Below are 23,514 nucleotides of genomic sequence, written 5' to 3' on the forward strand. Positions count from 1 at the left end.
CAGGTTGAACTGGGGGGTTTTAGACAGTGCAAAGTGTGTTTCCAGCACTAGGATTATATCTGCCTTTTGGGTGTTAGCCTCTCTGAGTGTGCAGATCTCTTCTGAGGGGTGTTTAGCCCCCTGGCATTGATGGAGACAAGTTTGAATGCCATGTAAGGGAAGGTGATGTGGCTCTAGAGACCTCAGGTGGTGGGTTCAGTCAGAATATCCAGAAACAAAGAACAGCTGGTATAGGGATGGGTTGGGAGGGTGTTTAAAAAGTGGGAGACCAAGTGTGTTTATGCACTTGATCTCAATGTGCAGTAACTATTGCACAAAACAGCTGACGGGGGGTAAACAGACTTACCGTAATGTAGGTAGGTCTGTAACAAAATAGTTCAAGCAGGTGAAAATGAGTGAAAGGTACTGCAGGAATCCAGCTTTTGTAGGATCAGGGACAATTGAAGCTACCAAGTATGTCACTCGGCCTACCCCAGTCTCCATTTCATCGATTGGTTGTTCTCGTGGATTCGGACTATTCTCAGGGATGATATGCCAGGCTTTCAGTAGTTGGAGGCCCATAGCTATGGTCCTTACTGCGTGTGTCTTGTTCTGTCTGGTGCATGATAAGTAATTTGGTAGGAAATCCCCACTTGTATGGGATTTTGTGATTCGGGAGAGCTTTATAGTGGCCTTATAGTTATAGTGGCGAGCTGTCTGCGATTTTCCATAGTCGCTTTGGATAGGTCTGCGTAGAGATTTATGAAGGAAAAGGGATTTGGGAGTCTAGGCACTCTTTTTGCTGCATGCATGGCTCTTTCCTTGACAGTGAAGAAATGTATGCATGCCAGAACATCTCTGGATGTAGAGGGTGGCAGGTGGGAAGGTTTTGGGAGCCTATGTGCTCTATCAATTTCCAGATCACGCTCAGATAGTTCAGGGACTAGCGTATGCATAAGAGATTGCAGAAATTTGGTAAGATCTGATTGGGAGACCGATTTTGGAACATTACGGAATTTAATATTGTTCCTGTGGGAACGTTCTTCCAGATCCGCTAATTTAAGTTTTATGAGTTGAAGTTTCTCCTCATGATCTGTAACTGCATCTAGCATTTCAATGTGAGCAGAGTAAGCTTCAGTGGTGTTAAGCTTCTGGTCCTCCTGCTGCACTGTGACAGACATAGATGAGACAGCTGAAGACATATCAGTGTATAAGGTCTGTTTCAGTGAGAGGAGCATATTTTTCATTGTTTGTTCTGACAGGGTTTGGTCACATGCAGGGAATGATTCAAGCAAAGATGCTTGCTGAGGGGGAGGGAGAGAGAACAGGCCTGGTGCTGCAGAGAGCTGAGTACATCTTCCATGTCCAGTCCAGCACGGCTTGTATGTCTATAGCTGGTTTCCGGCATTAGAGCTGGTGTTCCGTGAAAAAACCATACCCGTAAAAAATCCATACCCTCGTCACTTCCGGTGCACCTACGTCATTGAACAGCTGAGGAGCTGACTAGTGCGCATGCTCGGAGGGTATGGATTTTTAACGGTAGTGTGTGTAACGTTTCACCGCCTCAGCTGTTGCGGCGGTACATTAAAACAGCTCAGCAGCAATATGAATCATCTCCGCTCCTATCCCTGTCACTTCCCTGATCTGGGCTAGTAAATATAAAAGCGTCGGTGGGTGTATGAAAAGATAAATCACGGAGCCGAGATATCCGTCATTTACATTTCATACACCCGCCGCCGCTTTATATTTACTAGCCCAGATCAGGGAAGTGACAGGGATAGGAGCGGAGATGATTCATATTGCTGCCGAGCTGTTTTAATGTAACCGCCGCAACAGCTGAGGCGGTGTAACGTTACACACACTACCGTTAAAAATCCATACCCTCCGAGCATGCGCACTAGTCAGGTCCCCAGCTATTCGCTGACGTATTCGGGACTGTGAGCATGCGCACTGGTACGCTGCTCAGCTGTTCCTGACAGGAAGTGACGTGGGTATGGATTTCTCACGGGGTATGGTTTTCTAATGTTACACCGGCTGTTTACTGTTTATCGTCATGATGACAGGAGACGCCTCCTCCAATCTCCATCATTGTATTTAAGTACCGCCTTCACATAGCAGCCTAGCAATGCCTGCAGAAGGAGCACGCATGCTCCGAACGCAAGCACCCCCCTGCCACTACCGGATGTGACCTAGGACGCTGGAAGACAGCCCAGGAACCAGGAAGTGCCGGACACCACTGACACAGCCTGGACCAGTAGCTGCTCCACTCCACCTCCAAGTCCTCCCTCAAGTGATGCAGATGATCATTCTATTATGCTGGCTTTCTATCTCCTTCCTGTGAATTTTATATTGTTTTTGCAATAAATCAACCTTTTAATCTGCACTGAGGTGGCAGTGCTCTCTTCTCTCTCCCCTTGCTTGTTTATTACAGAGTCTCATCTAGCTCTGTTTGGAGCCGGCAGCCACCCCTTCCATTTATAAACTGTTGTTTCTACACTATCAAAAGTGACGTTGTGCTCTCATCCTCATGCATTGGTATGCATGCACAGACCTTTAACTAATATTCACCTTTTACCATTGATCTCACAAACGCTTGTCAAAGTTTTTTTTAAACTCAGGGCCCTCGGTCCTGGGCCTCGATTTTGTCGGGTTAGATGTGGAGGGGGAGTTGGGGGGAGATAACTCACCCTGTTCACCGGAGCTGGAGGGGTTTTCTGGAGACCGGAGACAGTCTTGTCCCAGGGAGAGCGAGATTTGTGCCGAGCCGCCGCACATCCTGCCATCGCCATCTTCGCTGGTAATGAGGCCTGGAGAAGAAAGAAAGGTGGTGAGTTTTTTTTAAGGAGATTTATATTCCTTCCTTCTTTTGAACTTCGCGATTGGGTCACTGACGGGATGTTTGGACACGGATTGGTGTTATTTGTGGGTCCCTGTGAGGTCGTTTTCAGTCGATTTAGCTGAATGCTGTGCAGAGCTGAGGGATTGAGCAGCCATTCACTTGAGCCGTCGAGCCACGCCCCAATCCTTGTTTTTTTTTTGTTTTGAATAAAGTAGGGAAGACCCACTGTGAACTTTTAATGCTGTCCATGTCTGTCTATGTAACCAAAAAAGAAAGTAGGGGAAATCCAACATTTTGGAGATGTCTACAGAACAAGAGGTAAGTTGAAATCATCCAATGGTGGGCACCGGTTTTAACTAAAATGGTAAATTCTGTCACTTTGGGGGATCTTCTAGTGCACCTCTGGATTTGGAGATGAGGGAATATTTCCCTGATGGTACAGAGACAGTCAAAAATAAACTGGCAAACTGAACCCCATTACCAGACACTCACTGCAGCTCTGGGATAGCATCAAGTATTTGGCAGGTCTGCTCTCTCCACACTTATCACTGCTGTCCATCATTCACAACCCTTCCTTTCCCCCAAGTATTTGACTCCCAAGGGGTTTTCAAACACTGGATCGCTGCAAAGACAACTCGCCTGCACTCTCTATTGACCCCCAGAGGGTTCAAATCCTTCACTGATCTCAAGAGGTACTACCGTTTAGCCCCAACTGAACTATTTAGATACATGCAGGTTAGACACTATGTGATGCTGAATGTACGCCTTTTTGGAGCCCCCTTACCTTAATGCTTTTAAAGTCTAAATGCAAAAACAATCCCCCACTCAGCAGGGCTGATCTCTCTGCTCTATGGAATCCTAAGCACCAAGCACCTAATGGCACCTCTGAGCTATGTTAGCAAAGGAGAGCGAGACCCCAACACTCACCTTGAATCTGAACACTGGGACCACGAAATCTAGCTCTTGCAATGCAGCAGCTGGGGAAACTAATTACAAAGTACTACTTTAGTGGTACATTGTTCCCACCAGGTTAGCCCACATAAGGTCTACTCGCTCTTTTCGTGGCTGCTCAGAGGCAGGCTCTTTTATCCATACTTGGTGGACCTGCACTGTGGTTCAGTGACCTTGGCAGCAGGAATACAATATGCTTCAAACCTTCTTCCATCACGTGGTGCTGCTGAACCCACTGGAAGCCCTCCTCAATCGCTAAAGCATAGATCTTGACCTATCTGTCTCTGAGGTCAAAACATGAATGTACTGGGCCCTGCTTAATGAGAAACTCACTGCTAGACTTCAGAGCAAGGTGTCTAACTTCTGAAAGGTCTGGGAGCCATGGGTCTTAACTTACCTGCCACACAACTTTGATTGCCGAGGTTTGGAACTTTAACAATAACTGCTACCACACATGTAAGCTTAAGCTCAATGCTACCCCTCTGGTTGGCTCCCCTTCTTTTTTAACCTCTGCCCTCCCTACTGTTTCATATCCTGTTCTTCTCTCTTATTTATGGTGTTTACCGATCCAATCATATTACATATGCTGCATATGTGACCCCTTTTACACTATGCATCTGCAGTGTATCTAGTTTTACCACCCTAATAGCACTGTTTGGTCATTGAGACTCCTTATTTTGCTGTGCATTGCTGTTGGCTACTATACCTTTAGTGGCAGTTGCCATGCATATGAAAACAGTGGATTTGTTCATCTTCTGCACCTTTGTATTTATTTTTCAAAAATGAATAAAAACTACTGAATATGAAAAATAAACTTGCAAGGGTTTAAAACTCTTCCCTACTCTATTTAAAACCAAAAAAATAGTTTTGGCTATATATACTAGGGATAGACCGATCATTTTTTTCAGGGCTGATACCAATACCCATATTTTGCATATTTTGGTCACAACATATCGGTCTTGGCTGATATGGGCCAATATTTTGTACATTTAAAGTTTTGAAAATTAAAGACAATTTTTTACACAAATCTAGTATCAAACATGTTAATTTTTGTTTAATGTTTAATGGCTGGCTTGCTGGCACCCTGTGGTGGGTGGCTGGCTGGCACGCTGTGGTGGGTGGCTGGCTGGTACAGGGCCTGTTGTTGGCTGGCTGTTGCAGTGGCTGGCTGATACAGAGCCTGTGGGTGGCTGGCTGGCTCGCTGGTACAGTGCCTGTGGCTTGCTGGCTGGTACAGGGCCTGTAGATGTGGGTGGCTGGCTGGCACCGGGTTGCTGTGGGTGGGTGTATGGCTGTGATACACTCCCGCGAGACTAGTCCCTACTCCAGATGAGGCTGTCCAAGACGAGGGAGGCGGCCTAAGAAGGCAGAATGATGTCACAAAAATATCTGCAATATCGGCCAGTTCCGGGGCCGATACCAATATATCGGGGAAAGTGCATATCGGCCACCGATATATCAGCCTTGCCGATAATCATTCTATCCCTAATATATACATCCTAAGCAGCTCAGCAAAACTGGACCCCACTATAATCAGCACAAATAAAAAGAATGTGTGTTTCTTTAGTGCTACCTTTGTGCCAGGTTCGCTGAGCTGAGACACATTATAGTGCTACTTGAAGACTAAACTAGGTCATGGTTACAATAATTCACATTGGCATTGTGACAGTGCTATTCCATGCAACAGTGTAAAACAAATTTTTTACAGAGGATTGTCATTCAAGCAGGTTGATGGGCTCCAAGGTGCTTGTTTTCTTCAAAGGAAATTGGTTTTGCGGTTTCTCAGCGGTTACTAAAACACTGTTTTAGACCTGGAGCTTAGAGATTTCGCAAATACTTTGGTGGGATGAAATCTCCAATACTGGGTCCTTGTTTTAGGAACCACCAGCACACTAACTGGTTAGGTGTGTGCTGGACTTTTAGGAAAATCATTAAATTATGGTTCTGAGCTCCCCCTGGCAGACATAGGGGGTCTATGCCAAGAAGGGAAACACATGGCTTTTGTTTTTTGGAACTTTGTTTTTGATTTGTTTTTTTTTTTTTGTTTTTTTTTATAAAAGGGGGCAAGAAAAGCCCTAAAAAGAAGAATAAGCTAGTGGCTGTGTCCTTGAAGCCCTGCCATTTGAAGCTAATTTCCACAGAATTATTAAGCCTGCTAAAGCCTAACACACTCTCCCTTATTTCTATCTCATCCACTGTGTGTAGGGTGAGATAGAAATTAGTTAGTAGGCAGGGAGAGTGTGTCCAGCTTAAGCATGCTTGAGGGTGGCGTAGGTGGTAGAATGCCAGGCTTGCAGTTGAGAAGTTGTGGGTTTTTGAATCCCTTGGCCAGCGGGTGATTACATGACGTCAGAAATGTATTCACTGCACCTGAGCAGTACATTGTGGGACGGCTCATGATGTCAGATCCCTATAAAAGCTGTCAAACTCAAACAGCTCATTAGCGCGGGAAGCGTCCAAAGAAGTAGGAATATTTTTTTTTCTATTTTTCGGGCGGACGGGCAACTGATCATCGGGGGACACTATTTTTTTTATTTTTATGTTTTAATAAAGGACTTGTCTAAAACTAGCTATTGTCTTTATTTTTTTGTACACTTTTTTGGTGAATGGGTATGGGTACAATGTACCCGATATCCATTTACAGGGGGGGTGGGATCTGGGGGCCCCCTTGTTAAAGGGGGCTTCCAGATTCCGATAAGCCTCACCCTGCAGACCCCCACAACCACAGCCCAGGGTTGTGGGGAAGAGACCCCTGTCCCCATCAACATAAGGGCAAGGTGCTTTGGGGTGGGGGGTCAGAGCACCCACCCCCCATGTTAAGTGGAAGGGGCCTGGTATGGTTCAGAAGGGGGGATAGCAATTAGTTGAGACAGGGAGAGGATCGTGTTTGAGGCAGGGAGAGGAGAGTGATTTGCAGTTTATCAGACAGTGCAGTGTAGTCTAATTAGAGACATTGCTAGCAGTGAATTAGGCAGGAAGAGAGATTTGTGCTTTTTCCAAGTTAAGAGATCAGATAGTGAAGTATATTCAGTAGTGTAGTATATACCAAATATTGATCTCTATCTATATATAGGACAATTGATTAGATATCAGGCCATTCAGTATCTATCAGTAAGTTCAGTGTACCCTATATTGATCTCTATCTATAGATAGATAATGAACGGCCTGATAGCTAATCAATTGTCCTATCTATAGATAGAGATCAATATAGGGTACACTGAACTGACAGATAGATACTGAATGGCCTGATATCTAATCAATTGTTCTATATATAGATAGAGATCAATATAGGGTACACTTAATTGACTGATTGATAATGAATGGCCTGATAGCTAATCAATTGTCCTATCAGTCAATTAAGTGTACCCTATATTGATCTCTATCTATATATAGAACAATTGATTAGATATCAGGCCATTCAGTATCTATCTGTCAGTTCAGTGTACCCTATATTGATCTCTATCTACATATAGGATAATTGATTAGATATCAAGCCATTCAGTATCTATCGGTCAGTTCAGGATACCCTATATTGATCTCTATCTACATATTGGACAATTGATTAGATATCAGGCCATTCAGTATCTATTGGTCAGTTCAGTGTACCCTATATTGATCTCTATCTATATATAGGACAGCTGATTAGATATCAGGCAATTCAGTATCTATTGGTCAGTTCAGTGTACCCTATATAGATCTCTATCTACATATAGGACAATTGATTAAGGATGGCTTTTGATAAAGGATGCATGCACCATCCTGTCACCATTTGAGGAGGCCACAAGGATGGTGAGCCGGGACGATGCATGAATCAGTAACACTGTCCCTCTAGTCTACCTGCTGGAGCACACGCTGCTTGAAATCATGGACAGAGCACTTGCGGCAGAACAGCGGCAGGAAGAGGAGGACTTCCTTTTCTCACAAGGCCCCCTTTATGTAGATATCATTCCTGCATGGCCACAAAACACACATAATGAAGAGGAGGAGGAGGAGGATTGCGACAGCATGGATGTAAAGGATAGTATACAGCAGTCTTCAAGGGAGGATTTTGATTCCCCAGAAATCTCAGGAGTTGTACGTGGTTGGGGAGAGGTTGCTCCTGACAATGTCATCCTTCATGACCCAGAGGACTCAGAAGCTCATGGCTCCTCAAACTTATGTTGCATGGGCTCCCTGATTCTTCAAAGCCTGCGAAAGGACCTGAGGAATAGCGCTCAAGGAGAGGGATAATTACTGGTTGTCAACCCTTCTTGATCCAGGTTACAAGGGTAAAGTTGCAGAACTCATCCTGCTTTTGCAGAGGGAGCAGAGGATGAAACATCATGAGGAGACCTTGAAAAAAATTTGTGTAACACCTTTCCAGACACTGGGAGGTTAACATTCTCTGGACGTGTTTTTGAGGCATTGTTCAGCCAAAGGAGGAGCGGTGGAGAAGGCGATCAATGCCTTTAAACAGTTCTTTAATACTCAGCAGCACCCAGGGCTGTTAGGTTTAAGCAACCATCGGCAGCGTCTCCATCATATGGTGCATGATTATATTGGGGCAAGAACAGACATGGAGACCTTTCCAACTGAGCATCCACTTGGTCTTGAGGATGGACCACTGGCCAGAACTTGCTCAATGTGCAATGGAGCTACTAGCCTGTCCTGCTTCCAGCGTGCTTTCCAAATGGACGTTAAGTGCCGCTGGAGGTTTTGTGATGGACAAAAGAGTGCATCTTTATCAAAATGAATCAGTCCTGGATCAACAAGAGCTATCAAGCCCATGATGCTGATTGAATTTGCTAGGGGTCTGCCATCCTTTAAAGACTGCATACACTGCCTATTCTATTCCTCAACCTTGATTCTGCTAGCTTCCAACAATGTTTTTGGTTTAGGTCATCATCATCCCCCAAGGCTTAATTTTTCTGCACCTGTATGACAGGTGCATACAATTTAAATCTTGCATGTAATTTTTAACAGCAGGTCCTGTCCCTGCGCCCTGCGATGTGCGCCTAGCAAGAGTAATTGCAAGGGGTTACGTGTTCAGGCACCACCAACAACCAAGGCCTAATTTTTCTGTATCTGTATGAGAAGTACGTGCCATTTGAAAATTGGATGAAATTTGTATGAATATTTTGTATATGACATTTTTTCCTTTAGAAATGTCAGTATTGCTGCAGCAGGCTACATACATCGTAGAGATGCGCTACTTTACAGGCACATTCAGGGGACCCCCCCAGGCACGATATTTGAAGGATTTTTTTTATTTTTATAGTTTCACTTTAAGCCTCATTAAAATCAGTAAATCACTGCTCCTTTAAAAGCGATAGTTTTAAAAAAAAATGTTTGCATTGCTACATGTTCCCCAGGTCAGTACCTGGACCCCCATACACTTTTTTGGGCAATAACTTGCATTTAAGCCTTCAAAATGAGGCAGTTTGTTTTTTGACATTTGAGTCCCATAGACTTCAATTGAGTTTGTTTGTTCGAACAAACTTTTCCCCTGTTCGCAGTGTTCTGGTGCGAACCGAACAGGGGGGTGTTTGGCTCATCGAACAACCTACCTGCCATGTTCCTTCAAAAACTGTGTGCAAGTGTAGGTAGAAGAATTGATGCTGTTTTGAAGGCAAAGGGTGGTCAAACCAAATATTGATTTGATTTGATTTGATTTGGATTTCTCTTTGTTCATGTATGTTTTATTTTCCTAATTGATAAAAACAAACTATTAACACTGAAAGCATGCTTCATTTATAGATTTTTTTCACATTTGCCTAAAACTTTTGCACAGTAATGTATGGAAAACAAATTTATGTAAATATTCTCAACTCCTTTGGTAAACCAGGCTCATTGTCTCGTGTTTCAGAGCTGAGAATAGGACAGGAATGACTTGGCCTCTCACTCTTTCCGAACAGTAGAAAAACATCTTACCTCAAGCATATGGTTTGCTGATTCCCCACATACACATTTTTTTCATGACAGCATTTGAGAAGTTATGCATAGGGGTGGTTTTACATATTTTTTTTTTATTTGCTGTAGTAAAATATTTAAAAAGATTTGTTTCTTGTAAACTGGTGCTTTGAACTCAGTCAGCAGGGCTAACTATTACATGATAAGTACTTCATGCATGCATCCTGTGCTTAAAGAATGCACATTATTCACCATCAAATGTGACCAAAAAATATTAATATTATTATAATATAATACACCAAAGTGTTTAAATGAGAGAGCTGCTCGGCACCACTCTGAATTAGCCCTCTATTGGGGTAACCAGTTAGTTTGTACACAAACCAACAAGACAGTGCCGTGCTCATAAATTATAATCATGCACAAATATATTAACCAAATAGTGGGCTATCTCAAAAAAAAGCACTTTATATAAATAAACAATTTACATAAGAGTCGGTTCACACTATGGCGACACAACTTCGGGGTGACTTGAACAAGTCGCCGTGCACTGTGACTTTGTCGCGGCTTGCACTGACTTCACATAATGGAAGTCAATGCAAGTCGCTCCGACTTCGGACAAAAGTAGTGCAGGAACCTTTCCTATTAGAACGGTTCCCATTGCACAGAATGGAGCACGACTTGTCAGGCGACCAAGTCGCCTGACAAGTCTGAGTAGTGTGAACCGGCACTAACACTCAAATTGCATAATAAAGTCCACAATGTTGCTTTAAATCTCAAACAGTCCTCAACTTGTGATATTGTGTGTGTGTGTGTGTGTCCTTTAATTCTGCCTTCACTGTGGTGATTTATTCAAATCAGACTATAATGCACCTCCCAACATTTTCACCAGTGCTTATCTCAAAAGTGAATGCACTCACCAGATATGCAGACCCCTTAAATTATTAAGTGGGTCCATAAGCTTTATGCAGCACTCCACAATGCTTCCAGGATAGTCGGTTGTATTTTCTGGTTAATAGGTTTTCTCCAGCTATATTATTAGATCTTTAAAATGCCACACCACTTGAGCCACTCCTAAAAGCCAGAAAACAAAAGGTCTATAAAGTCGTATTTTTTATTAGCGAATAACCAATTGTAGTAAAAATGTTATACTCACATTTCATATAAAATATACTGTATATGGGCCAACATAAATCTCCATCTCCATCTCCTTAAGGGAATCCAATATGGCCACCACACCTTCTGATTTTCGGTTCTCCCAGTTCCATCGGCCGGAAGTGATATAGGCGGACATGACATCACACGAGGCCACGCCCAATTGTAGCTACCAGTCACAGTATTTGTTTGCTTGTGGTTAGGACTCCTGCTGTTTCTCACGCTGACTTTGTGCTGACCTCACATGCCCTGGCCTCACCCTAAATTGAATCTCTAGACCAATCTCTTTTTTTTTTTTTTTGATAGAACAGGGGAGGGTTATACCCTCTATCATGTTTATATCTCTGTTTGCCACCCACTGGGGAGATTCACCTCTCTCTTTGTACTGGTGACCACTGTCACTGAGAACAAAAACGAGAGTAATCCAGAATTTCAAAGCTGTCCCCAGAGGTAAGAGGAAATCTTCCAATAGGCACATCTGTTCCAGGGACAACTGTCTGAGAAGAATTTCCCTCATTTTTGGGAGATTTCCTCTAACTTCCTCCTATGCCTCTGGGACAGGAAGTAAATGGAACATTTCCTCAATGGTACACAGACAACAACAACAAACAAAAATACCCTGGCAAGGGTTTTAAACCTTCCCTACTTTAACCAAAATTACAAAAAAAAAGGTTTTAACTATAGATACACTTTAACCCTGACTGTTATGATCTTGCTTTGTTTTTGAATTAGGTGCTCCACACTTTTGGTTTGGCACAGATATAAAGAATGCCCCAAAAAAGAGCAATGGTTATAGTGCCTGAGCTGTAAGGAAATGTGGAGGAAAGTATCTTCCACATTCTATTTAGCCCATAAGATACAGAAGCAATTTTTTTTTTAAAAAAGTGGAAAAAAAAATATGTGAAAAAATTGGCTTATGAGTATGTTCTGTAAGTTGCATGTTATGCATAGGCGTGCGCACAGGGTGTGCCGGGTGTGCCTGGGCACACCCTAATCACCTAGGGCACATTAGCATTATCACTCTGTTTGCCAGTGAGGAGATGGGAAAGATCTCCCTCTGACTTGCTCTGCCATAAGAGAAGTGCCTACGCACTTCTATTTCACTGTGCCAGCAGGGAGAGTAATGTACCGGGGCCATATACATGTAAGCACACACATGGGGTGTATTGAAACTTTGGGGTGCACACCCTAATGCAATAGGCTGCGCACACCTATGATGTTATGTATTTAATATTATGTTTTGCCTGTAAAATGTAAAAGAAAAAAAAAAAAAAAAGATTTTGTCACTTTTAAATCTACTAAGATATTTAATCCTTCCCACAGAATCACAAAAGCGGACTATCTATGAGTATCATCGGGTTCAACTGGATCTTACCAAGATTCAGAATCAGACAGCTGTGGAATTCACACCTCTTCCAAGTACTGTAAACCATAGTCTACCTTTCATGAACCTTCATTTTTTCCTCAATTCATATTTTTTACTTGTATACTGAATCATGTACTACCAATGCTATAAGTAACACATTTCTATGCAAAAGCAATGACATGTTACCAAAGGACCTTTCAACTGGATTCAACAAGACATTTCAACTGGATTATGGTACTGTTATTGACTGAAATGTACCTTCAGTACTAAAACATTTTGTTTTATACCAGGTTTACTGTGATTCTATATACACTTAACCTTGTGTTTTCACACAAAAGCACCCCTATGATAAGCATACTTATGTCTTTTTGATAACAATAACCTACAAAAATTTAAGAAACCCTTGCCACAATGTGCAAGACCTTACTTGGCCCAGCACCTTACCTATTTATTCGACTATGTAATGGGGGAAGGGTGGGTACTAGATATACGTGTTACTTTAACTGGCAATTGCTCAGCCATGCAACACTGTATGCAAATTAAATTTACTGTATATCATGTTTTTCACACAAATAGCACTTTATTTTGGTGGCACCACTGGGTTTTTTTTGTTTTTTTTTTTAATAAATAAAAACATACAGAACACTGAAAAAAAAAAGCCCCAATGTTGTCTCCTTTCTGTTATAAAACATATCCAATAAAATCTAAATTCTTCATAAATTTAGGTCAAAATGTAATCTGCTACATGTCTTTGATAAAAACCAAACTGCATTTTGGGGACACTATTATATTTCTGATTGTGATCAAGATACTGATCAATACAGACACTATACAAGTAATAACGATGAACAGCGATTTATAGTATGACTCTGATAGTGTGGCGGGCAATCTGGTACTAACAGACACTGGCTTGGAGGGACACTAACCGACACTGATGTCGCTAGTGACATTAATACAGTGATCAGCGATAATATTGTACACTATACTAATGACACTGACTTAACATCAATGGGCAATCAAGGGGTTAACTGTGTGCCTAACAAGTGTAATGTGTGCTGCTTTTACTTGCAGATCTGGCTGCTTTTTCTCCCTGAACTCAGAGTTATTTTCAGGGAGAAGAAACAGATAGATAGCTGTCTGTATACAGAGTTCTGTGTGTTTGTAAACTTTTTGTTTTCAATCACAGTACAGGTAGGCAGGGTGCACGCGGATGCATGCTGCTAAACCAGGAAGTTCCTGGCTGTGCCACCCGCTTGCAGCAAATCTACTGTGAGTGGGCAGCAAGTGGTTAATCGTGCACAGGGAATACAGTCACAAGTTAAAATTACCTTATTTTTTCTTAAAATGGCAAATTTTCTCATTTAAACATTTAAAAGCTTTAAACATTGGATGTTTTCTTTTTTCTATTTCTATTGTGAATAACATAATGGGTTTATGAAATTGGTAAATCATTGCATTCTGTTTTTATGTACATTTTTACACAGTGTCTCAGAGAATAATGACAATATTATTGCTGAAGGAAGATATGGGGTTGTTTACTGACCTGAGCAAGTTTGCTTAACACCCATTTAGCATTCAATCAAGCAACTTGAATAAGGCTCGGTTTCCACTAGTGAGACTTGCGGTGTCAAGTCACATGTCAAGTCGCACAGCAAGTCAAAACCCATTGTTTTCAATGGGGACCGTTTCCACTGCCGCGGCTTCAGTTGCCGCGATCTCAAAAGTAAATTGTGTACTACTTTTGAGCGCGACTTCCCTCTATATATGAGGGACAAGTCTAACTGAAGCCGCGGTTTACTTTTGCTACGAAGTCGTGCTAGAAGTAGCACGACTTCGTAGCCGCACTAGTGGAAACCGAGGCTAAGGAGCTTGTATTACTGTCTCAGGGTAGAACAGGTCGAACTTGCTTCTTGTCGAAGTGTTCTGGACAGTCCTACACTAGGCAGTATGTGGATCCCAGTTATGGAAGCAAAAGAATTTTTGGCCCCAAAAGGTGGGAAGTGATTTTTCATTTTGTGGCAAAGGAATGCTACTTCTTCAGGAAGATATATGAAACGCTGGGTAAAAAAGCAAATAAAACAGAGTTGATTGTGGTAGAAATAACCAAATGCTTTACAAAAAATATTCTATACTTTCTTAAATACAAGTAAAAAAAAGTAGGACTAATTATAATAAAATATGTGCTAGAGCGAGTACATTAAAGTGGAGTTCCACCCATTTAATGACTTTAGATGTATGTAATCCCCTTTAAAACGACTTTTACCAATGGAAGGTTTTTTTTTTTTTGCTAGTAAATACCTTATTTTCTGCTTTATTTATCCTCATTTCACTTCCGGGTCCGGTCGGTAATTACGTCATTTGGCGATTCGCAGTGTGTGCTGGGATGTATTTCAGGGCATGAAATCTCGCAGTATTACACAGGAGATGAGCTGTACTGCGTGCTCTGCCCCGCCTCTGCCCCGCCTCCTCTCAGTGAGCGAGGACTGAAAGCATTATATCCTCACTGAGCTCACTGAGAGGAGGCGGGGCAGAGCACACAGTGCAGCTCATCTCCTGTGTAATACTGCGAGATTTCATGCCCTGAAATACATCCCAGCACACACTGCGAATCGCCGAATGACGTAATCGCCGACCGGACCCGGAAGTGAGAAGAGGATAAATAAAGCAGAAAATAAGGTATTTACTAGCAAAAAAAACAAAAAAAACTTTCCCTTGGTAAAAGTCGTTTTAAAGGGGATTACATACATCTATGTAATGCAATTTATTAAAAATGGGTGGAACTCCACTTTAACCACTTTACCACCGGAGGATTTTGTTGTGCGAATTTAACTGACAATTGCGCGGTCATGCAACGCCGTACCCAAACAAAATTTATGTCCCTTTTTTCCCACAAACAGGGCTTTCTTTTGGTGGTATTTGATCACCTGTGCGATTTTTACTTTTTGCGCTATAAATAAAAAAAGAGCGACAATTTTGAAAAAATAACAATATTTTTCATATTTTTTTTATATGAAATTCCCCCCCAAAAAATGTAAAAATCAAAATTTTTTATCATTTTAGGCCAATTTGTTTTCTGCTACATATTTTTGGTAAAAAAAAAATTGCAATAAGCGTATTTTGATTGGTTTGTGCAAAAGTTATTGCGTTTACTAACTAAGGGAAAGATTTCTGTCATTTTTGGTGTTTTTTTTTTTAACGAGTAATGGCCGCGATCTGCGATTTTTTTGCAGGACTGCGACATTGCGGCGGACAGATCGGACCCTTGACTGACATTTTTGACACTTTTGGGGGTACCAGTGACATTACTACATTAATCAGTGCTATACATATGCACTGTTACTGTAAAAATGACACTGGCAGGGAAGGGGTTAATTTTTATTGGTGATCAAGGGGTTAATGTATGCCTGGTGCTTACTGACGTGTGTGGGGAGAGGGGACAGAGTGACACAGGGACAGATAGCAGGTTCAGCTATGCTGAACCCTGCAACCTGACCCTGTCTGTCACTTAGGAGATCCGCCCGCTTGTGTTTACACAAGCGGGCGGATCTCCAGACTCGATTCCCCGACGATCGGGGAAGAGCGGCGGTGATCACAAGAGAGGGGAATGTCTACGTCGCCAGACGATAACGAACCACTTTGCCGCAGTACAGTCAACGTGACTGGTCGGCAAGTGGTTAAGAATATGGGTTACCAGAGAATTAAAAGACATAGAAATGAAAATGAAAAAAATACATTATAAAAAATTATAAAACACATCAGTAGTGAATTATATAAGAAGTATGTATAGTATCAATGTTATAATTAAGGATGGGTGACCAGTTTGGCCCGAGCATGAGTTTGGGACAAAAATTGGCTCTTCGCCCATTCGGCGAACACCCGAATTATCAGGGTGATCGACCATATGTTCAGCCCGCCAAACGACCACAATGTACTGTGCTGGCACACAGTGCATTGGAAGCCCTGACTGACTGAAGCAATAAAAGCTTTTCCCAATCAGGGCACATAGCACAGTCTGAGCCATGATTGGAAGCTGTCATGATGACTCTAATCTAATGATAACTCCAATCAAATTATGGCTCATTGCTTTTAGTCCAACCCCACACTATAAAAGTATTCTGTAAATAGAGGCCTCTGCAGTGTGATATTGGCGTGGAGAGAGATAGAGCAGGGCTCTGTTCAGCACTACTAGAGAGTTAGTGTAAATATAGTGATTATTCAAGGGGGGGGGGGGGTGGCGTAGTGCGACCATTAATTTTTACTTTATTGAGAATCTAGTGACAGTTCAGTCAGTGTGAGTGTAGTGACCATTCATTTTTACATTAGTGTCAGTTTATTTTGTCAGGGCAGGTTTACTGCAGTAGAGTTCAGTGCGTTACTGCAGGTTTAACGCATCACATTTCTGTGTGTTACTGCACGTTTAACGCAGTATATTTCAGCGTGTTCTTGCACATTTAACGCAGTATATTTCTGTGTGTTACATGCCATTTAATGCAGTATATTTCAGTGAATTGGTGCACGTTTACCGCAGCTTATTTCTGTGCGTTACTACATGTTTAACGCAGTATATTTCAATGCGTTAGTGCACGTTTAATGTAGTATATTTCAGTGCATTGGTGCATGTTTAAAGCAGTATAATTCAATGCGTTACTGCGCGTTTAACACAGTATAGTTCTGTGTGTTGCTGCACGTTTAACGCAGTATATTTCTGTGTGTTACTGCACGTTTAATGCAGCATATTTCAGTGCGCTACTGCGCGTTTAACACAGTATACTTCTGTGTGTTACTGCACGTTTAACGCAGTATATTTCAGTGCGCTACTGCACGTTTAACACAGTATATTTCTGTGCGTTACTGCGTGTTAAATAAAGTTCAATCTAAATGCAAACAGAAAAAGCAAGTTGCATAACGTTAAAAGTCCATTAGTGCAAAAAAAGTGTCTGTGCTGATTAATTCTTCTGGTGCTTCACAAGGTGCCACTCCGTGCTCCCCTTCTGTGATCCCCACTCACAAGAGATATATATCAAGTGGACATGTAGTGCTCTCAGGCACAACACATACAGTAGTTCACAAAAGGGAGTACACCCCTCACATTTTTGTAAATATTTTATTATATCTTTTATTGTGACAACACTGAAGAAATTACACTTTCCTACAATGTAAAGTAGTGAGAGTACAGCTTGTATAACAGTGTACATTTGCTGCCCCTCAAAATAACTTAACACACAGCCATAAATGTCTAAACGGCTGGCAACAAAAGTAAAGTACACACTCCAAATTGGGCCCAAAGTGTCAATATTTTGTGTGGCCACCATTTTTTTACAGCACTGCCTTAACCCTCTTGGGCATGGATTTCCCCAGAGATTCACAATTTGCCACTGGAGTCCTCTTCCACTTCTCCATGATGACATCACAGGGCTGGCGGATGTTAGACCTTGCGCTCCTCTGCCTTCTGTTTGAGGATGCTCAATAGAGTTTAGGTCTAGAGACATGCTTGGCCAGTCCATCACCTTTACCCTCCACTTCTTTAGCAAGGCAGTGGTCGTCTTAGAGGTGTGTTTGGGGTCGTTATCATGTTGGAATACTGCCCTGCGGCCCAGTCTCTGAAGGGAGGGGGTAATGCCCTGCTTCAGTATGCCACAGTACATGTTGGCATTCATGGTTTCCTCAATGAACTGTAGCTCCCCAGTGCCAGCAGCACTCACGCAGCCTCAGACCATGACATTCCCACCACCATGCTTTATTGTAGGCAGGACACACTTGTGTTTGCACTCCTCACCTAATTTCCGCCACACACACTTGACACCATCTGAATTAAAATAGTTTATCTTGGCCTGTTTAGACCACAGGACATGTTTCCAGTAATCCATGTCCTTAGTCTGCTTGTCTTCAGCAAACTGTTTGCGGGCTTTCTTGTGCATCATCTTTAGAAGAGGTTTCTTTCTGGGAAAACAACCATGCAGACCAATTTGATGCAGTGTGCGGTGTTTAGTCTGAGCACTGACAGGCTGACCCCCCATCCCTTCAACCTCTGCAGCAATGCTGGCAGCACACATACGTCTATTTTCCAAAGATAATCTCTATTTATGATGCTGAGCACGTGCATTCAACTTCTTTGGTCGACCATGGCGTGGCCTATTCTGAGTGGAACATGTCCTGTTAAACAGCTGTATGGTCTTGGCCACCGTGCTGCAGCTCAGTTTCAGTGCTTGGCAATCTTCCGCCAGCCTAGGCCATCTTTATGTAGAGCAACAATTCTTTTTTCAGATCCTCAGAGAGTTCTTTGCCATGAGGTGCCTTGTTGAACTTTCAGTGACCAGTAGGAGAGAGAGAGCGATAACACCAAATCTAATACACCTGCTCCCTATTCACACCTGAGACCTTGTAACATTAACAAGTCACATGACACCAGGGAGGAAAAATGGCTAATTCACTTAGGGGTGTACTCGCTTTTGTTGCCAGCAGTTTAGACATTAATGGCTGTGTGTTGAGTTATTTTGAGGGGACAGAAAATTTACACTGTTATACAACCTGTACATGCACTACTTTACATTGTAGCAAAGTGTAATTTCTTCAGTGTTGTCACTTGAAAAGTTATAATAAAATATTTACCAAAATGTGAGGGGTGTACACATCTTTTGTGAGATACTGTATGTGATAGAAATCCCCCTCCTTCATCTCCAAGCACTAGGTTAAAAGGGGAGAAAGGGGAAAGGGACACTTTGGGACTTTGAATGAGGTGTGTCGCTATACTGTTGGGTAACATATAACATATATATTTTTAACTGCCAAGGGCAAAAAAATATAAGTGAAGCCAAATATTTATTGAAAAATCAATCATAAACAATCAACATTGGTAATGCATTGGGTTGCGTTGAGTTGAACTATACATCGATTGCACCGCTCCTGAAGAAGTGACAATTATGTCATGAAATGCTTTGAGCACTATAGATGCAATCGCACTATATATTTTTTATGTTACGTGTTGCACATATTACTATTCCTACCCCAATCAGTTAATGATATCTAGTCCCATGACAGTGGACTTTGATACCATTTATGGACTTATGGTTTTATGTTTTTTTGTTTTATTTTACATGGCTCCAACAATGGTATATATCTTTTATTTTTAATCTGTAATTAATCCTTGTGTATGACTCATTAACATGATGTTTTACCTTTTTGTATAATATGCATTACCAATGTTGATTATTTATGAATGATTTTTCAATAAATATTTGGCTTCATTTATATTTTTCTGCCCTTGGCAGTTAAAAATATATACAGTATGTTACCCAACAGTATGACGACACAGCTCATTAAAAGTCCCAATGTGTCCCCTTCCCCTTTCTGCCCTTTTATTCATATGATCAGGGATGGAGGCGCACATCATCATGCGCCTCATTTAAAGTCCCACCTATTTTTATTTTTCCTTTTTTATTTTTCCTACAAGCATAAGGTATAGTTTATGGAGTACTTTCTGAAGTGGGTTAAAATCCTCCAAAATCCCTCCAATTATAAGGCCCTCATCCAGCAAATGTAAACAAGAAAAAGGTGCCCATAGTGTAATACTGTATGTTTATTAAAAAGCAGATACACTTACAATTGAGTGCATAAAATTAAGTATAAAGTATCAGTGCGGTTCGCCGTACGTTCCAACCACTGGACGCTGTACTAGACTGCCGTCCCCGCTTGACGCGTTTCGCCCCTCCTACTGGGCTCTTCAGAAGCTGGGGAGTCCAATCATAAGCTGCTATTTATATTTGTGAACCTTCCTACTACACCCTTATCCCTCCTACTCCTCCCAGCAGATGGATTCCTATGCCTGTCATCACTTCCTATTGCGTTGTTTTCCCTAATCAGGTCATGGATGTTAAATACGTGAACCGGAAGTGTTAGAGCCGCCACCTTGGTGCTCCTTTCCTTTAAGTTGATACTATGGACTCCATTATACTAAACCCTACATAGCATGAAGTACAAGGATGATTATATATAACTTGCTATTCTCTCCCCCCCCCCTTACTTAGAGTCATATATAAGGGTTCTAACTCACAAGGTAAACTACACTCCATTTATGTAATGCCTCCCTTTTCATCCATAGTACTACATCCCTCATTTGTTACAATATAGCCTGGAAGTTTTTACATATTAATACACTCTTCTCTAGTGATATTAGTGGGAATTTCATAATTGCGTAATGCATTGGTGACACATTCCTCTACACATGAATACAAATAGAGTATATATGGAACATAAAAAAAATAAAAATAAAAATAAAATTAAAAATAAAACAAAACCCACTTTGTGGGCAAGCAGGGGAGTGAAATCCTTGGCAGACATCAGTGAGGGAGAGTCTTTGTTTGTGTTTGATAGACTTAAACATAAGTTTCAATTACCAAATTCCTTTTTCTTCAGATACCTGCAGCTCCGGCATGCCCATCGCAGACAGTTTCAGATACCCATTGTTAGTCTTGAGCAAGACAAGCTGGAAGCCCTCCTTAGGGATGACGCCCTCAGAAAACCTCTGTGCGCTGTCTACAAAATGCTTCACCCATCTATCCAGACTGGTCTGGGTGGATTGCATGCGACATGGAGTGCGGAGGGGCAGGGGTTGGATGAGGAGGACTGGGAGGAGATGTGGGATGGTCCGTTCAGATCTATGGTGGCAACTAGAGATAAACTGATCCAGTTCAAACTGTTGCATAGGATTTATTTGACTCCACAGCGCCTGCACCATCTGTACCCCAATGTTTCAGCCTCTTGTTGGAGATGCCCCTGTGACTCTGCGGGATTCTCCCATATTTTTTGGGGGTGTCCGAGGATCGGAGACTTTTGGCAAAAGGTGACTTGTTTTGTGTCTGACCTAATTACTGGCGCGGTCCCTCAGATGGTCAACATTTGTCTCCTGGGGTTGGTGGACACTTTACAGGCTCCCAGGGCAGTGCGTACCCTGGTAGGAGTTCTCCAGTTTTATGCGCGGAAATCGATTGTCCTGAAATGGAAATCGATTGTCCTGAAATGGAAAGCGATTGTCCTGAAATGGAAATCGGCATTTCCTCCAACTTTTAGATTTTGGAAAGGACTGGTTAACACAGTGGTACCACTTTATAAAGCTAAGTGAAAAAAAAAGAAACGTAGGCGCTGGTACTTCTGTTATAATGACCAAACAATAAATAATAAACAAGGCAAAGTGCTCAAAAAGTGCAGAAATCAATAAACAAGTGAGGTGCAATCGATTGTCCTGAAATGGAAAGCGAAAGGGGGGGGGCGTAGTGCGACCATTAATTTTTACTTTATTGAGAATCTAGTGACAGTTCAGTCAGTGTGAGTGTAGTGACCATTCATTTTTACATTAGTGTCAATTTATTTTGTCAGGGCAGGTTTACTGCAGTAGAGTTCAGTGCGTTACTGCAGGTTTAACGCATCACATTTCTGTGTGTTACTGCACGTTTAACGCAGTATATTTCAGCGTGTTCTTGCACATTTAACGCAGTATATTTCTGTGTGTTACATGCCATTTAATGCAGTATATTTCAGTGAATTGGTGCACGTTTACCGCAGCTTATTTCTGTGCGTTACTACATGTTTAACGCAGTATATTTCAATGCATTAGTGCACGTTTAATGTAGTATATTTCAGTGCATTGGTGCATGTTTAAAGCAGTATAATTCAATACGTTACTGCGCGTTTAATACAGTATAGTTCTGTGTGTTGCTGCACGTTTAACGCAGTATATTTCTGTGTGTTACTGCACGTTTAATGCAGCATATTTCAGTGCGCTACTGCGCGTTTAACACAGTATACTTCTGTGTGTTACTGCACGTTTAACGCAGTATATTTCAGTGCGCTACTGCGCGTTTAACACAGTATATTTCTGTGTGTTACTGCGTATTAAATAAGGTTCAATCTAAATGCAAACAGAAAAAGCAAGTTGCATAACGTTAAAAGTCCATTAGTGCAAAAAAAGTGTCTGTGCTGATTAATTCTTCTGGTGCTTCACAAGGTGCCACTCCGTGCTCCCCTTCTGTGATCCCCACTCACCAGAGATATATATCAAGTGGACATGTAGTGCTCTCAGGCACAACACATACAGTAGTTCACAAAAAGGAGTACACCCCTCACATTTTTGTAAATATTTTATTATATCTTTTATTGTGACAACACTGAAGAAATTACACTTTCCTACAATGTAAAGTAGTGAGAGTACAGCTTGTATAACAGTGTACATTTGCTGCCCCTCAAAATAACTTAACACACAGCCATAAATGTCTAAACGGCTGGCAACAAAAGTAAAGTACACACTCCAAATTGGGCCCAAAGTGTCAGTATATTTTGTGTGGCCACCATTTTTTTACAGCACTGCCTTAACCCTCTTGGGCATGGATTTCCCCAGAGATTCACAATTTGCCACTGGAGTCCTCTTCCACTTCTCCATGATGACATCACAGGGCTGGCGGATGTTAGACCTTGCGCTCCTCTGCCTTCTGTTTGAGGATGCTCAATAGAGTTTAGGTCTAGAGACATGCTTGGCCAGTCCATCACCTTTACCCTCCACTTCTTTAGCAAGGCAGTGGTCGTCTTAGAGGTGTGTTTGGGGTCGTTATCATGTTGGAATACTGCCCTGCGGCCCAGTCTCTGAAGGGAGGGGGTAATGCCCTGCTTCAGTATGCCACAGTACATGTTGGCATTCATGGTTTCCTCAATGAACTGTAGCTCCCCAGTGCCAGCAGCACTCACGCAGCCTCAGACCATGACATTCCCACCACCATGCTTTATTGTAGGCAGGACACACTTGTGTTTGCACTCCTCACCTAATTTCTCTATCGCTCATTGACAGACGTAGTCCTCGGTGATTCAACACCCTCGGGTTATGCTGCCCTCTACAGGAGTAGGACTAGACAGGAAAGAAAACGTTCTGGCCACACCCTAGGGGCAGTCCCAGAGGGTATATCCTCTCACTTCCTGCTCTAGCAAATCATTTTTTACTGTCTAGTTAGGAGTAAGGACCTAGATACCTTGCTGGGATCTTCGGTCCTGGCAGGAATTTTTTCTTAGAAAAGATTTTTTAGACAGCTTTTTTTCTCCAGTGTTCCTGTGAGATCTTCAAGCAAGAAAGCTGAACTGGGCGACGGGCTGGATGTTGAGATCCAGTGTTCACCCCAGTTCAGCCTACGAGCGCGTGCAGGCCATAGCTCCGCGCTGGGTCGGCCGCGACATAGTTCCACTGGACGGGGACTGACCCTGCGAGTTAAACGTCTCGCTGAAACGCCAAAGACCATGAGTCACGGCGTCCGTATTGGTCGACAGCCCTCCTACCTCGGTGGAGAGGGGTACTGTCAGG

General features: G+C 42.3%; 1 protein-coding gene across 1 annotated transcript in view; it reads left to right on the top strand.

The window, feature by feature from the left end:
• Positions 1-23,514, top strand: part of LOC309566336 (plexin domain-containing protein 1-like) — a 463,427-nt gene that overhangs the window by 363,756 nt on the left and 76,157 nt on the right. The window contains exon 8 of the mRNA XM_082271449.1: positions 12,134-12,229. Within this exon, the coding sequence (XP_082127575.1) occupies positions 12,134-12,229 (96 nt within the window). The remainder of the gene's footprint in view (positions 1-12,133; positions 12,230-23,514) is intronic.

The sequence above is a fragment of the Pelophylax lessonae genome, assembly GCF_965119305.1.
Source record: "Pelophylax lessonae genome assembly, chromosome: 11".
Taxonomy (NCBI): Eukaryota; Metazoa; Chordata; class Amphibia; order Anura; family Ranidae; genus Pelophylax; species Pelophylax lessonae.